Below are 17,933 nucleotides of genomic sequence, written 5' to 3' on the forward strand. Positions count from 1 at the left end.
TGATGTAAAATCTATATATAGTCTTATTCCTGTCCATAAATGGGATGCGACTGCGGGAGGCTTCCATAAGGGAGGGTAATATTTTTGTTTCCATCATCAAGTAACTCAAGGCGGTGCAGACTGATCTTCCACCGTCCTGCGTTTTTGTTCCCTTGGGGTAAGTCGAGTTTATTTATTTTTTTACATTATTTTTTTATAAGAAAAAATGTCACCAATGACAAGACAAACATGTCTTTGAAACTAATTGGTTTGAAACTCAGTTATATTGAAACAAACATAGTTTTTTTAAGAACAAGTGAAAACATGAAATAGGTACAAGAAATTATGTTTAAATGTTTTTAAAATTTGGGTATATTGGTTTTGTTGTTATTTTTTGCAGCGAATTAAATCTGAGAAAACGTTTTAACATAAAAGTAATTTTAAAAATATGTAGTACAAACAAAGCCATATTTGGGACAAATTGGTCTTGATATGATGTGTACTATTTCACTGTACTATATACTTAGTTTCTGTGCTTTCCAAGGTAATTTATTAGGCTACCAAAATGAAAATAAGATTATCCTTGAAATATGCGTTCCACTTCAGCTGGACTATTTATTGCAATATGTTTTGGAGGTGTGCAAATGCTGTGAATAAATGGTATCCATGGATAATCACTTTCAGGTTGTATCACTTGGTTTAATCAGGGGTTACAAGGGGTTTACATGAACAACAAATACATTTTCTCTGGAGAGAAAAGAGTATGGTCTTATTTGTGGTAATATGTGATATCACTGCAATGGAGTGATAAGCTAGTGAGTGTATAAAGATGAAGTCCTATTTTTTCCCACAATCCTTTGGTAAATTATTCTTCAGTTATCTTTGGCCATTAGCCTTTGCAATTAGCCTTACATTTTAAAGGAAGTGTCAGGCAAACTGCAATGGAGTCATATTCTGTTGTGTCTCATATTACCTGCCTGAAATGAAGACGGAAACACACTCAAGAAACCCCCCAGATGCCACAGAACAGTCATTTGTTTTTGCAGCACTGCAGTGTGAAAATTAACGTCATTAACTGAAATGGTTATGAATGAATTATAATGCCTGCAAATCATATGAGCAGCATTCTAATCTGGTGAATTAGCTGATTTGTTAGTGCTACAAGGTGCTACCTGGTTCTGCCAAAGATATACAAGCACATGTTGTGTTAACAGCCTTGTATTTCTATGGACATATTTTTGTTTAAAACTGGCGTTATGACTGGATGGAACAAAATGTTAAACATACATTCCTGTGCTAAAATATACAACATACTTTGACTCCACCAATGATTAAAGTCAGGTTATGGCAACTGAAGAAAATGTGTGTGACACTATATAGGAAGGCATGGTATCCTATCAAATGCTGGGTACAGTTTGACATTGTTCACTTTGTTTGGTTGACAGGGCTTTGAGGTGAATCAGTCATGGCTACCGTTAAGGCTTTGCCACTTTACCAACGGAAGCACAAACATTTTGACCAGGATTACCGCAGTCTGCAAACTAAGTATACGGTCAAGGAATATGCTGCTTCTTCATCAAGGTAGGATTTTTCAATGCAAATATTATTATGCAAATATTCAATGCTTGCCCAATTTGCTGAGCATGTGTTTATATCAAATTTAATTCCTTTTCTTGGTAGTACAAGTCGCTACCTGTGTTTTCAGTAAGGCTAAATGTAGCTTTGTATTTTGAACAAAAATATAGTCATTATAGGTGAAATAAACTTCCAACCTAAACTACCTTATGTAATTAGCTGTGTGTAACAGCAAGTCATGCTTCCAATACACATAGGCATCATAACTGCATTTTTACCTAAGTCATTATCATCAATGTAATCTTTTTTCTGGACAGAAAAACCAGTTCAAAAACAGAAACCCATCATCAGCAACAAGAGCATCAAGGAACTTCCAATGTACAGGCTGTGGAGGCGGTCAAGGATGAGTCTACTTATACCATACCTCCATTTAGGCAGAGGTGGGTTCTGATACATAAACAAGATGACATTCAGATCTATAAGCCATGTCGTGGTATGCGAAGATTTCTGACAGCAGATAATCACGTTATGTCGAATATCTGTCTTTTGATAGCTTATGGGTTTCTTGGTTCAATGTAATAAAAGAAAAGTGTATCATACATGAGACCCAGACTAGGATAAAGGATGAGAAGAAAGTTACAGGCTCTTATGACATTTAGGGAAATCTGGTCCCCACAATTGTAATATAATTACAAAAACACAAACACACACACACACACACATACACAATCATTTTCTTCTCAGTTAGCTATATTGCTCGAAATCCCTGAAAATCCCCTTCGGTAAAGGGAAATCGATTGCGGACAATACTTCCAAAATACAAAATTATTTTGAAATAGAGATCACAAAAGTAATAGTATTCAGGAATTTTGCGATATACAAGAAACCTGAAAGTTATCACACAATGTGTTTTGTGCACACGGGGATTATTTGGAAAAACACACTCAGGAACATGAAACAACGTTAAGACGTTAATGGCCGAACTGGGGAAACATACTTTAACATGGACTTAAATACACAGCAACAATCAACATGACTCGAAACAGCTGGTAACACGGGGATTCCACACGGGGTAGATGAGGGGGCGTGGCACACGGGAGGATCGGACGATCGGGGCAGGACAAGATGTTGGTGTTCTATCTGCTTATATCACTGCTTCTTCTTTTAAAACAAACAAACAAGTAAATAAATGTGTTGCTGGGCAACCAAATCGCCTTGGATAGTCCAAACTAATAATGCATATGATGTATTTGCTGTTTGTGTCAATTATAAACTAGCTTTCCATTGTTATTGAAAACTTGTAATATTGTGTGTAGGTGAAGGAAACTGTTTTGGAACAAGTTCTGTCTTTTGTTATTAAGTTATGGCATGGCTTCTTCGCTATGTCCAGTTGGGCGTAGGCATCTAAAATTAATCACCAGCTTCTGAGGAAGTCAGAACAGAGTGTTTAATACCATGATTCTATTATCAGTTTGATATGTAAGCAAAAAACCATGAGGTCATAGACAAGGTCGATGAAGGCTTTGACGCAAAACAAAACACTTTTCATTCCAAACCGATGACTCTTATTTCCCATTGGGCATGCAGGTCCACTCAGGAGCACTTGACACACCAGCACTGTGCAAAATTTACTTCAAAACATTTGCAGGCACATAAAATTTGAAAATATGAAGTTATAATAAATAGTAGCAAATAAATTAGTCTGTTTTTTTTGTTTGTTTTAAATATCTGATAACAGAATATTTATACTTTTCACTTTATCATCAGAAATAGCATTGGTTAAATGTCTGTGTGTGTGTGTGTGTGTGTGTGTGTGTGTGTGTGTGTATGTTTGTGTGCAGCAAGATCCATTCCAATAAAACGTAAGTTTACTTCTGTATTATCCAAAATACGTCATATGAGGGAACTCGGTGCCGGTGTCTGTATTACCAGAGATGCAGCTGAGGTTGAGGAGTATCAGCGCAGAACCATTAATTTTGGAAGAGGACTGGCTGAACTGCAGCAGGAAGTGCACAAGATGCGAGAAGCTACTCGGTACCAGGTTGAAAGGATCGTGGTTCAGAGGGAGGTAAAGGAACTGCTTGTTGGGTCGAATTTGATGATGATTATTCACTAACCGAACCATATTTATAAAAAGTTGAAAGGTCAAAGATTAAACAGCCATGAATATCCACTCTGTTTTGTTAGACATTTCAATGAGAGTGAGATTCAATGATTCAGTTTCATATGAATTTTTAACCAGTATGCTGTGATGTCTTTGTCCATTTGGGCAATTTATGATCAGGACTGAAAAGTAATAATAACTACTTTGCATTACATTATGATTGGTTGCCTACTGTAAACTACTTGTTAGGCTGTCAGTTGGGCTAGTGTTACCACATTTGTCATGTGATGTTTCATTTTCCCTCCAAACAGGTTGAGGAAGCCATGTCCTTTAGGAAGAAAATTTATGAGGAGACTGTGAAGGAGCCAGAGTTTCTGGTGAACGTGAGGGCCCACACAGTTTGGGAGAAGACTCCCCTGAAGTTGCTGTGCACTGTGCTGGGACATCCTGCCCCTATTGTCAAATGGTAAGGGCTCCACATGTCATGAATTTCAGGAATATTCTGTCTAAAGTACATCGCTAAATTAACTAAATGCCCAAAAGGGCAATATCTGTAATTTTGCAATTAGTCGATTGCAATAATACTGATTCACAAGAAAGCAAAAAATGGCTGTTGTACAGCTGTTGAAATACACATAGGCAGCTAATTTATCAATTTAATATTTATAATATCTTATGCAGTTGTGCTTGTGAAACCTTTGGAATTATCTGGATTTCTGCATGAATGACTCCAAATCATAATAATGGCATAATAATAAATAGACAGTCTTAAGACATTAAGAAACAACACGCACAACATTCCTCATTGCCACATCTTTATTGAGGAAATTTATTAGATGATTATGGTTAAATGGATAAGAATGATGTGAACCCTTATATTTATACTGCAGCTGCTGATCAGACCTGCAGAGTGCTTAGGAGGTATTCTGGCCCATTCCTCTATACAGATCCATTTCAGTTGCTCATGGGAATTTAATTTACTCAAAAATATTCTGAGGACAAAATGGAAAGTGATTGGTTCAGAGAGATACCCAATCAGGTTATAGAGGAAGCAGGTCCAATGAAATAGAGGAGATGGGACCAAGACATCTGATTAGTTGGTCTGACATCTGACCAAGATCTGATTGGTTATCTCTCTGAGCTAGTCATTTTTCATTCTGCCCTCAGAACATTTTTGTAAGTAAAACTCTCACAGGTGTTTCAGTTCATGTGTATTTTTGGATGTCTTGGTTGAACAGCCTGCTTCAGATCATGCCACAGCATTTCTGTGGGCTATGAGATGGATCTTAAAATGCAGAATATCTCTGTGATGCTTATTCATTGCTGTATTTTGGGTGACTGTCATGTTGCATGATGCAGTTTATTTTGAGTGTTAGTTCTTAGACAGATGAGCTTTTGGTGTTGATATGTGCAATTGACCTAAAAATTTGACTCATCAGTCCATACAATATTGTTCCATCCAGGTGCTCTTTGGCAGACTTTGGCAAAGATGGCCAGCAGTGTTTTTGGAGGGCATGCTAACATCCTGCAGAGAATTTCCCTTCCTAAGTGTCTTATGGTGGGCAGATGTTCTCAAGTGCCAGAGATCTTAGCAGATCTTTAGCTGTCACATTAAGGTTCTTCTTTAACATTTTCCAGATAGATGCTGCATTTGAGCAGAAGGCTCTTGTGAAGGGCAGGTAGTCAAAATTGTATGCATGTGTCAAACCCGTTCCTGAACTGACTGAAACACCTGATTCCAATCACCCTCTTTTGATGAGGTCACCGTTTTAACTATTTGTTCAATTAAGGTACAGCAATGCAAAATGTCACGTGTGGCATCTGTCAAATATGAATGTTTAATGAAAAAGTTTTTCAATCATCATTATTTATTATACTGTTAATTTACTTATTCTTACAATTACAGCTATTTTCAAAGATTCTTTTTCTAAGACACTGATACATAGTCCAGTTGTCCTTGTTTAGCCATTATAATATCCATTTATTGTACACTATTCTGAGACTTACCTTGGATAACTGGCAGTTTTTCTTAATGGAAACTTAAAGGAAAGTGTGTGTTATTCTCACAGGTTTAAGAATGGTGTTCTCATCGATCGGCTGAATAATCCAGACAAGTACAAGCTGGAGAGCAAATATGGCGTGCACAGTCTGACCATTGCCAGGTATGCTATGAAGAATGTGCATCATTTTCACGTCTGTCTTTGAGCACTTTTCTATGCAGAAGGCAGCTGAAGTGAGCCCGAGTCGTGGCACACTGACGCGGGAGAAAGTGCTGCCGTACGAGTCGAAACAGCTGCCCGGGTCCCCGGCTGCCAACAGCCGCTCGCAGACAAGCCGCCGGCTCCGGGATGCCTCAGCTGTTCGTCCAAAGTGCTGAGCCGCTCGCCATTTGATACGCAGCCTCCTCAAGCAGCACAGGAGCCACTGGCTCTCCACAGGGGCGCATGGCGGACGGGCGGCGGGCGTCTGGGGGTGGCATTGGCGGGCAGATTGTTTTTAATTCAGTGAGACAGAGATTTTGAATAATGAAGACGCCGTCACAGACCGGAAGCCGACATTGCTAGTGTGCCTGATGCTTTAGGGATTTAAAAGAAGGTGATGAAGACCTGAGAGTCCGGGCAGCTTTAAAATAGGCCCTCGGGGTCACGGTCGGATTTCTGCCCTCTGTTCACACCCCGCTGCCCTCCTCCACATTAGGCTTGTTCTAGTCGTTGGTCGGAAGGGGGAATGAATTTGCCCCAGGGGGGTTCGTGAGAAAGGGTTTGTGAAAGCGTGCAATGTAAGAAAGATTTTTAATCATTTTTAAAAAATAAAGACTTCATCATTTAAAATAATCACACTGTCGGGGTGCAGTTTCGCAACTAAACATAAATTAACTAAACAAATAACTGATCCATATGATGAAATTAGTTTGTCTGATACATACTACAATCATTATTAGATTCCATCCTTGTGCTTTGAACGTGCAGTTAATTGACCTCAGTAACACATGGATCGATAATGACAGATAAGGAACACACTCTTAATGCATCTGCTTCATCTGTATCATGACAGAAACACATTAAATAGCAAAAGACGCCGTCATGAACGGTGATCGCAAAATCCAAAACTATAATTTTGTGATTTGTGATTCCAGTATCTGCGGTCGTTGTTCCCGGGATAGGCTCCAGGCCCCCCGCGACCCCAGTGGGGATTAAGCGGTTATGATAATGGATGGATGGATGTGTGGATGGATGGATGGATGATTCCAGTATTGTTCAGCCCTAAATAGATATCTGTTTGCTGACATTACTGAGAGCTGTAGAGGGTGTAGGTCAGACTGAAATTTCACATACAACAAAACGTGATTTTAACTGAGGAGTAAAATTTACAGAATGGAGGAGGGGACTGCCGATATTGAGGGGGACATATCCCCCCTATTTCTGATGCCACTGCCACACTGCACACATAGGCAAGGGGCTGAGAATTAAGCACAGTTTGTTTCATGCCAGTATAACATTACTGAATTTAGCTACAATGCACATAACGCCAAACAGAGACATTGTTTCCTTAGCTAAAGGCTGGCCGGCAGGTTACATGGCTGCAGATAGCTCACAGACTGAACTCTCTGAAGAAAACTTACTTTAATATTCTCCTGGGCTAAGGGGCTTCAAAATTATGTCAATAATTACACAGTGTATTGTAATGAAATAAAATAATCCTCACTAGAAGTTGCGAAGGAACAATGGATGAGTGAATGGATGGAAAATCTCCCTGTATTCGTTTTCATATAAGTAATTATGGAACATTGTATCCATAATGTTTTCAGATCAATGTCGAGTGACCATGTGAATATTTGCATGGAGTGGATGTGTAAACGTTACATCGGTTGTCCTGTCTGCTTTCAGGAGTGACATCGGTGACACCGGCGAGTATACAGCTGTGGCCACCAATGTTCACGGCTCAGTTTCCTCCAAGGCCACTGTCACTGTCAAGAGTAAGTGAGTGTGAATCAATGAATGTTACATTTATATAGCGCTCTTCAAGACACCCAAAGCGCTTTACAGAACCAATGGGGAGCCACTTCAACCACCACCACTGCATAGCCCCCACACGGATGATGCGACGGCAGCCATTCTGCACCAGTACACTCACCACACTGAAGCTAATGCAGTGAAGGGGCAATTCAACAATTAGATACAAGGAATGATTAGGAGGCCAGATTTTAAAGGGCCACAGTGGACACCAGGGTACCACCCCATCACTGGAATGACATCATGCAGAACCTCTCCTAGAGCCCTAGAGCGGTGTGTCTCAAGCTGGTCCTTGAAGACGCCCAGGCAGTCCATGGGAGGGAGCTGGGAGGGAGCAAAAACGTGGACCTGGGGGTTTCTGAGGACCGGGTTGAAAAACACTGATCTACATGGACTTGTACTGTTACTAATTATGATGCATGAAGCTAGAAACTAAGTTTAGACAATAAATGTGATAATCTTTGCAAACAAGTTTGTAACCTTGCTTCTAGATGAATTTAAGTAGTGTTAATATTTATTAAATCAATCATAATAATAGTGGTTTAATTCTCTATTTAAAGTCTGGTGATGAATGCACAATGTTGTATTCATCTTACATATAGGCACTGTGTCAGGCTAGTTAAACCCGCAGGCCTCATATGAGTATGTGTGCTTATTACAGGACCTGGAGAGGAGGAAGAGTTACCGCAGCCTTCACTGATTTCCTGCCAAAGTAAGTGCCATGTAACATATCTATACTAGAGGGAACAACCAACACTATCAGAATCATGTGTCTATTTTGCCCTATAATCCACAATGGTGACAGGAAACATCAAATTATGAGAAGTTTAAGAGCACGACTATCTTCTAGAATAGGATTTTATGAACGGCAACCGTAACTGCATGTCCCAAAACATGGCTGATCTTGAACAAATATGGTAAATACAATTTTCTCCATATCATGTAACTCTACACAAAGCTAAATCTTTTGGTTTTTAAATTTAATGCTGAAATGTGGAACTGGTCTTGCATCAAGGTTATCTATGAGTGGACATTCAAATTGGGCTGGGCAGTCACAGCACATTTAAAAATGAGCAAATTTCCTTAATTTAAAAGTTAAATGGCAGAATTTATATGCAACCCTATTAATCATCTAATGCTTTTGCAATAAAAGAAATGAACAGAATTCGTAATTATTTTCTACCACTTGATGTTGTCTGAACTTCATCACATCATGATAATGGTGAAGCCAGAAATCATAGTGTGAGTGGGCTGGCAGAAAATCAGCAATTCACTCGGTAACAAAATCACACTACAGACTCATATTTAAAACCACATATTTATGAGGTTTTAAACGACCCGTGGCTTTACAAGACCAAATGAACAACGAGAAAGAAAAATGTATTTGCCTCTCAATCGGACATTTCCTCCAATTGATCTAACCACATGCATACCTGTCAGACACAATCATTTTATTGTACTTTGTATCACTCACTGTGAACGCTGAATGGGGGGGTGAGTTCCGTTTGGGATGGCCCTCCATGGCCCACCTATGCCGTGCTACCATCATAATTGCTTTCATATTTACCTATAAAATGTTGCTAATTCGGCACTTCTACATTTCTTAGAAAATGCAGATGCCTTCTGACCGTAGAATGTTTTAAATTTAATTTTATTTCATTTCTGTTCCACAGTTCCCTTGCTGTCAGAAATACGTTACAGCAAACTTGATATCACTTTCCTGGAGAAGTTTGGCGTGACCTTTGGAACAGAGGGAGGCACGGTTAGCCTGACTTGCAAACTGATCATTAACCCGGACCTCGTTAACCTGCCCCCTGACGCCATGTGGTACAGAGATGGTAAGAGCAGCGTGGGGAACCGAGATAACAAAAGTGTGCTTCCCTCTTCATGCATGAAAACCTGAAATCGGAATTGATTATCACAGAGGATTCAATACATCAACACAGCTGCATTATTTTATGTAAAGCGTTAGTATTTACCAAGACCTGGAAACACTGCTGATTATACAGTGCTGTGCAAAAAGTATAGGATGTCAAAAAAAGAAAATTAGCTGTAAAACTCATTTTAAATCTGTTTGCGTCCTGCGTCGCCACTGCAAAACCTCTACTCAGTTCAGCCCAGTATTTGCAGAAGCTATTCATGTATTTCTTGAACTCGTTCTCCATCACATATTGTTTGTTTAAACATTACCTCATAAAATTAATTAACTAATTAAACTGAGTGAGCTACTAGTGAAATTTAGCAATTACATGGAATGGCTGGGGTCCCCTGAGCCAAAGCTGTGCTTTAGTTATCAAACAAGATATTAGTAACTTTTAGGAGAACAAAAGGATTTTGTGTTACTTTTCATTGTGTTTAATTGTCGTTTTTATATATTGTAATGTCAAATTTTGTCATACTTTTTAGGGAGATAAATAGCTTGAAACATAATTTCCTTTGGTGGCGCAGTACAGTACGGTAGTATCAATATAGGAATATGAAGGAATAAAGTTTAGCAAAGATTCTCTGCTTTGTACATAATGGTCCTAAATGATGGTTATTGACTATGATGATATTGATAAGCGACCTGACCTTTTCAGATGAGCTGCTGAAGGAGTCCGAGTGGGTGGAGCTGAAATGTGGAGGCAGTGTGGCTAAGCTAACCCTCCCCCACCTCAATAAGGAGGACGAGGGCCTCTACACCCTCCGCATGTGGACGAAGGAAGGAACGACAGAGCACAGCGCATACCTCTTTGTTAAAGGTAAGTTTCCCAATCTGGTCCTTGGGGACCCAAAGGCGGTCCCTCCAGCACCCAGCAATCTGGCCCCCGAGGACCGGACTGGGAAACACTGCATTAGCTACACATTTTAGAACCCTAACTTTTCTTGGGTAGTTGTGATCTATTATATAACAGATTTAGTTTATGCTTTTTTCTAATAAATCTTTTTAGCATGTAGTGCATATGGAATTTCTGCATACTGCATCCTTGGCATCCAAACCAGCTTTTTAAATATATTTTATGCATTTATGAGTTACCAGACTTTTTTGTGTGCCGTCTGCTGAACTTCGCACGTCATCTATGGCTACATCGTCTCCCAAAAATTCCCAAAAAATTCCTATTTAATTTCTTATGCCAACCCTGCGATATATCAAAACCGGAATGGGGAAATTCGTAATGCAGAAGGTTCGACTGTATTGGTTTTTTGGCTTTCACATAAATCCTGCCATGGTGTGGAACAGGATTGATCCCCTGCTCTACATTAGCAACAATATGCGATATTTCAACCATGGATGGAAGAATATGTGTGGAGGGACAGATGTTCATCTACATGTGACAGAATCACAGGCAGAGCCCCCTTTATGTCTATACATTCTAGAACATAAGAACATAAGAAATTTACAAACGAGAGGAGGCCATTCGGCCCATCAAGCTCATTTGAGGAGAACTTAACTAATAGCTTGTTAAAATCTTAATAGTTGTTAAAATCTTATCTAGCTCTGATTTAAAGGAACCCATGGTTTTAGCTTCCACTACACTAGCAAGAAGACTATTCCATACTCTAACTACACGCTGTGTAAAGAAGTGCTTCCTCAAATTTGTTTTAAAATGTTCTCCCGCTAATTTCCACTTATGGCCACGAGTTCTAGTATTCAGACTAATATTGAAATAGTCATTTGGCTGAACAGCATCCAGACCCATTAGAATCTTATAGACCTGAATCATATCCCCCCTTAGTCTCCTTTGCTCAAGGCTAAACAGATACAGCTCAGCTAACCTCTCCTCATAAGACGTTCCTCTAAGACCAGGAATTATTCTCGTAGCTCTTCGTTGCACCTTTTCTAAGGCAGCAATGTCCTTCTTGAGGTATGGTGACCAAACCTGCACACAGTATTCTAGGTGGGGTCTTACCAAGGAATTATATAAATGTAACATCACCTCCCTTGACTTAAACTCCACACACCTAGAGATATAACCCAACATTCTGTTCGCCTTTTTTATTGCTTCCCCACACTGGCGAGAGGGGGACATGGAAGCATCAACATACACACCGAGATCTTTCTCGTAATCAGCTACCTGTAATGTTATGATTCACCTGAGACATATTCATATAATGTATTTACATGTCATTTAGACATCAAGATATAGAATTGTTTAATTCATGTGTTTTTTCACATCTATTTTGCATCTATTTTACTTTGATGTTACACATGCCTGTTGTCTTAGTTTTCACTGAAATTAAATCCTCACTTTAACCAGAAAAATGACGCCACAGTAGCAACATCAGTCTATGTGACTTCTGGGCCTTTGCTGTTCAAACAGATGCAGCTGCTCCTGTAGCTGGTGCCCCTCCGGCCCCCATGGATGTCAAGATCCTCGATGTGAACCGAGATTATGTGTTTCTGTCCTGGAAACCTCCCAACACCACCACTGAGGGACCAATTACTGGATATTTTGTGGACAGGTTTGTTTGAAAGGTTGAAGATGTGCTTGTAGGACTGCCCAATCATTTCTATGGCAAAACCCTAATCTCAGCTATGACAGCCTTAACCCTTAACCAGCCCTAATCTTAACCATAAGTAACCAAACAAACTACAAGTATTTTGGCATTTTTACTTTTTTGATTGCATTCACGGATTCATATAAAATTGAGCTTCCCCTTGTGGGGACTGAAAAAATGGTCCCCACACCATCAAAATAACCAGTTTTTATCATTACATTGTGGGGACATTTGGTGCCCACAATGTAACGTATATCTGAACAAGGTTGCTTTTCCACCGTGCCAAGTACGGTACTTTTGGTGCATTCCTTTTTCCATTGACTTCCGGCCAAGTAGCAGTACCAAAACTTCTGTACCAAAAATGCCAAACCAGCTGAGGTACTTCTTTGGTACTTTGGGGAGGGATTTGAAATGTTTTCTTTGTTGATTGGTTATGCAAATAGCCTGCCTCTGACACACAATGCAAACACCGCCTTGCAAACAATTGCAAACTCACAAAACAATGATAAACAAAGCAATTCATTAAAACAATTAATTTTGATGTGGTCAGAAGAACAGATACAACAAAAAGATCAGAATTGCATGACAAGAAATTTTTAAAGTATTTTGTTTGATGTACTAGGATGGCACACATATAGCATATAGCGTGCTGTCCTGGCGATTTGATTTTGTTGTAAATATAGTGATGTAATTTTGTTGTAATAAATATTGGGGTATTTGTATAGCAAATAGGAGTTTGTAAATTTCTTGCAAACCCTTCTACAAATTATTTAAATGGCAAGGATGAAAATGATTATGATTGTCTTGGAGAATGCATGCAGTGCTTATGTAAAAGCAGCAGAAGTAACCTTTAAAGTGATGTTTAAACATATATTAGATAATCTATGAAAGGAATAATAATTAAACTTACAAAGCTAGCTAAGGTTTTTTCTCTAACAGAGAAAAAATGTTTTAGTGAAACCTAAACTTCCTGCGTTATACAGTATACAGAATTGGAAGTAAGAAAAAGCCTGAACTTAATCTAGCTGACTCGCAATGTAAGAATTGGATGTACATTATAATGTGATGTTGGTATTAATAATACACTACAGGCATTTTTCAAATGCCCCGCCTCACGTTGTGATGTCCTTCGGCTCTCAGTCAGTTTTTTATGCCAGTGGAAAAACAACACCTTGAAGTTCCATACTTTTGGTACTTTCTTGAAGTACCAAAAGTACAGTACCTGGAACGGTGGAAAAGTACCCCTACACACACAGACACACACACACACACACAAACACAAGAATGATTTACATTACAAAAGGTAAATTTTTCTCCATTTGAAAGTCTAGTCTTGTTAGACACATTTTAAAATGCTAAACATGAGAATGTTTAAACTGGAGAACTATAAGACAGTAACACTTCTGTTTTCCTCTCTTTAATTAGGCTTGAAGTTGGCACTGAGACCTGGGTCCAGTGTAACAGCGCCCCTGTAAAGATCTGCAGGTACCCCGTGCCCGGCCTGAGCGAGGGCCACGCCTATCAGTTCCGGGTGCGAGCGGCGAACAGCTCTGGCATTAGCCACCCCTCAAGAGTCTCCGAGACAGTCACAACCCAGGACCCAACCGAGCTGGAACGGCTGCAAGGTATCCATGCATCGGCCACTGGCACACAAGGCAGTTCTTAGTTATAAAGACAAAAGTTTCATACATCTTACTTACATATTTCAGAAATGCTCTATCCTACATAGAAACACAAATGTGTTTTTTTTTTTACATTTCATAACAAAAGCTAAAACTTTCATGCATAACTTTCTAAAAAACATTTTTAAATATTCTTCATATTTTAAATCAAAACGTGCTTCACTGAGTTTTTGTCTCTGTTATACCAGTAATTAAAATTGAAGGAAGACGGGACATTGTGATTCGTCCAGAGGACTTAGAAGGTAAAGTGATTATATTTTAAGCCATTTTGGTATAATCTGCAATATATATCCTCCTGAGACCCAAGGGAAAAAGTGTCCTTCAACTGTAGGTTATTTGTCTTTGGAGGAAATAAGACATCTTACAATTTAGATTTTTTCAAATTTATTCTTATTTTAATTTCACAGCATGTCCTCTTTAGTGCACAACAAGAATAAATACGTTTCCCAACATCAGTGAAAAAATAAATGCAAAAATACAATGTCCACTACAATGGACATAAATGAATAGGTTGGGTCTCAGGAGGTTACACAGTTAAGCATTCATATATGCCATGTAATGCTGACTAATGTACGATTTTAATTAAAATGTAAGTAGACGAATAGCATTAGTATTATGCCACAGCAAATACAGTGTAGTTTGGTTATTAGTGTAGTAATTAGTGTTAATGATGTGTTTAGATGGCAGCGTAGGGCACAGGGGGGGCGCACCCTGCATGGGATGTCGTATCCACTGCCTCACTGAATCCTCCATCTGCAGGTTATGTGAAGGTGCCGGGACCTCCCACTAAGGTGCTCGCTTCTGAAATAAGCAAGTCGTATGTGGTGCTGAGCTGGGAGCCGCCACAACCTCGCGGACGGGAGCCACTGTGCTACCAAATCGAGAAGGTGGGCTCCGTTTAGGTTCACGTTCTGTTAGCTGGAGAAGCTTATTATGACAAATATTCATTGCAGTTAAATTGAAGGTATGAATATAGATGTTTAAGGCAATTTTACCCAATGTTACGTTAATATCTGAACTCTATGCTGTTTCAGTCACATGTCTAAAAATACTTGGTTACTGACTTGAATTTGTTTGTTTTAGTCGGTGGGAGACTGTGCACACTGGCAGAGGCTGAACATCCCAGTGCCCCTGAAATCCCCCCGCTTCCCCATATTTGATTTAGAGGACAACAAAAAGTATTTCTTCCGTGTCACTTCTGTGAACAAGTATGGGTCCAGTGAGGCTTCTGCCCCTACAGAGCCTGTCGAGAAGAAGGAGCCATATGGTAAGAAAAAGACAAATCAAACCAGCTGTTGTGAAAGCAAATCAAACTTGCTGTCTGTGTTGCTATTCATTGGGAGTTCATTCTTCATTATGTCCAAAAATAGTTACCTGGTAGCGGCAGAACAGCTGATTTACACATAACTACACTGTCAGATAAAAGGGTACAGCCCTGCTATAGTTTTGTTCCTCAAGGCACAAACAACATCAGTGTATCCGCAGTGGTACAAAAATGTTCCCCAAAGTCCATTTCTGTACCTTAAAAGGCCATGGTGGGAAGGCGAGTCACTGTTTCGCGACTCGACTCAGACTCAAGTCACAGACTTGATGACCTGTGACTCAAGTCTGCAAAACTGATGGAAAGACTTGGACTCAACCTGAGCAAATGACTCGAGACTTCAACCTGACTTGGATCCCATGACTCGAATACTTGAGGTTATATAGTCCCCCCTGGATACCATACCTTTAATTGTATAATTGCTGTGTGTATCAGTTCTCTGCTGTCTGCATCTTTATTTAGCACTTACATGGATGTAAAAACGGTGTGAGGACAATCGTGAGCAGACATTCTCTTTTCAAAAAAAGAATGTATCCTACAACGTACTGTGGTGGGTTTTTGCTGCAGCAAGTTTTAATCACTAAAAAAACTGACATAGGTAACAACATAAGTTACATGGCTCACAAATTGACTTGGACTCGAGTCACAAATTTGATGACTTGTGACTTGACAGCAAAACTGCCGGAAAGACTAGGTCTTGATGTCAAATGACTCAAGACTTGACTCGGACTCGCCAAGGAATGACTTGTTCCATCCCTATTAAAAGGTACATTTGCCTACAGCTAGGGAACCATTGGCAGACCCTTGAGGGTACAGCCTCTGTAACAAGTAAGTATGCCCTGAAAGATACAAATTGGTAGTTTATTTCTGACAGTGTAGTTCCTGAATTGATAAAGAAATATTAAGGGTAATCACAACAGTTAGATGGCCATAGGAGTTGCCTGTCATATACACCAACATATAGCCATGAAAACAATTGAGACCACAGCACATTTTTTTGTTTTACACATTTCTCAGTTTTTGGGTGTGCTTCTGTGAATAATATGCATATTTTTTGCGAACTGCAGCCTGCTTCTCCTCTGTTTTTAATTACTGAAGGGCTTCTTCCTTGTTTTCTGGGACTGCAGTCCTGCTTCGAGGAGCCTGATACACACTATCCTAGCAGTGCACTTCACACCTGCACTTAATGTTTCCCATTCCTTTTGAAGGTCACTTTATGTCATTCTACAATTCATGAGAAACTGTCGGATAAGTTTACGATAATCTTAGGCATTAGAAAGTCGCTTCTGCTCTTTACCGGCTGGTTTCTGGTCTTTCCCAGTGTCTCCTGATTCACCATGTTCTTGTGTACTGCTGTCTTAGAAACCTTGAGCCTGGAAGCAGCCTGCTTTGCAGGTTAGCCTTCTGCCAGCAGAACCAGGTTTAAACTAGGATTTAAAAATGCAGACTTGTTTAAAAATATAGAGTGGTCTCTTAATTTTTTCCATGGCTGTGGAAGATAAGCAGACATTAAATCTGATAGTGTACCAGAGTTTTATTTAAAGGCTGGATCTTCCTGGGAGAAACACGTGTTTCATAAGTGCTCCTGTTGTGAAAGCAAAATAAATAGTTTTTAATAAATACTTTTAAATAGTTATGTTGCACCAATAGTTAGCCACATATAAAGGAATGTCACTCTGTACAATGCACTGAATTGCATTATTAATGTTAGTGTATGTTTAGGTTTACTTTTGAGTATACTTGGGTTAATTTGGAACGGCTTGTAATTTTTTTTTTATAAAAAGATTTTGAGGAACAAACTAGGTGTGTAATTTGAGGAATGTCTTGTACTTTTTGAAGTACATGTGCCGGAATCTCTCGTAACAGCTTTCAGGAATCTGCTTTTCATGTTGCCATCTACTTTGTGCTCTCCAGGGGTTCCCTCAGCCCCTGGTCAGGTTGCTGCAACAAGAAACACAAAGACATCCGTTTTTGTGCAGTGGGATCCTCCCAAGAATCCACACGGCCTCATTGGCTACTACATTGATGGCTGTGTCCTGGGAACAAAAGCATGGACTCCGTGTAATCACAGACCGTACAAGTACACCAGGTATTCAACAGCATTAATGAGGATCCATTGATCTAACCGCATCAATTAATCTCATCAGTCACATCAGTCTAATCACATCATCTAATCACATCAATTAATCATTCTGTACAAGCGCACCAGCTATTCAATGACAGTAATGAAGATCCATTGACCTGCTTGATAGAGGGAAGTTTAAAGGTAAATGTTTGATTGTGTGTATATACAGTATAGATAGTATTATATAGTATTATATACTGTATAGTGTATATACAGTATATATGTAGGTTAGTGATCTACCTGTCTGTCTGTCAGTGTGTCTGTCTGTCAGCATCTCTGTCTATGTTTGAACATGTTCTTACTGTGATTTGTTTAGGTTTGTGGTTCATGGGTTGACTCCTGGGGATACCTATGTGTTCCGTGTACAAGCGGTAAATGCTTTTGGCCTCAGTGATGAATCTCAGGAGTCCTTGCCTATCCAGGTGGCAGATGCCCTTTGTAAGTACAGAGCATGAGAACCTGGTACTTGGGCTGCTTTGCACTCCAACTTTTCTCTGCATTATGAGATTTTATTAGTTCGTTATGAAATTGTGATCTACAATTTGTGGTAAATAACAATTTACAGTGTGCAGCTATATTAACAAGAATGTTAGAGGTATGTTTGAATAAAAATATTATACCAGACCATTTACCTCAAGCAGCAATACAAATTAAT

At 39.4% G+C, this 17,933-nt stretch overlaps 1 protein-coding gene across 1 annotated transcript in view; it reads left to right on the forward strand.

Moving 5' to 3' along the window:
* Positions 1-17,933, forward strand: part of myom2a (myomesin 2a) — a 34,542-nt gene continuing 16,609 nt past the window's right edge. Inside the window, exons 1-17 of the mRNA XM_023824920.2 lie at positions 1-157; positions 1,425-1,560; positions 1,872-1,994; positions 3,487-3,622; positions 3,970-4,124; positions 5,728-5,820; positions 7,546-7,634; positions 8,333-8,383; positions 9,345-9,509; positions 10,251-10,412; positions 11,973-12,114; positions 13,576-13,775; positions 14,021-14,074; positions 14,592-14,719; positions 14,916-15,099; positions 17,068-17,242; positions 17,595-17,716. Coding sequence (XP_023680688.1) covers positions 1,445-1,560; positions 1,872-1,994; positions 3,487-3,622; positions 3,970-4,124; positions 5,728-5,820; positions 7,546-7,634; positions 8,333-8,383; positions 9,345-9,509; positions 10,251-10,412; positions 11,973-12,114; positions 13,576-13,775; positions 14,021-14,074; positions 14,592-14,719; positions 14,916-15,099; positions 17,068-17,242; positions 17,595-17,716 — 2,095 coding nt within the window. The 5' untranslated portion in view covers positions 1-157; positions 1,425-1,444. The remainder of the gene's footprint in view (positions 158-1,424; positions 1,561-1,871; positions 1,995-3,486; positions 3,623-3,969; positions 4,125-5,727; positions 5,821-7,545; positions 7,635-8,332; positions 8,384-9,344; positions 9,510-10,250; positions 10,413-11,972; positions 12,115-13,575; positions 13,776-14,020; positions 14,075-14,591; positions 14,720-14,915; positions 15,100-17,067; positions 17,243-17,594; positions 17,717-17,933) is intronic.

The sequence above is a fragment of the Paramormyrops kingsleyae genome, chromosome 20, assembly GCF_048594095.1.
Source record: "Paramormyrops kingsleyae isolate MSU_618 chromosome 20, PKINGS_0.4, whole genome shotgun sequence".
Classification (NCBI taxonomy): domain Eukaryota; kingdom Metazoa; phylum Chordata; class Actinopteri; order Osteoglossiformes; family Mormyridae; genus Paramormyrops; species Paramormyrops kingsleyae.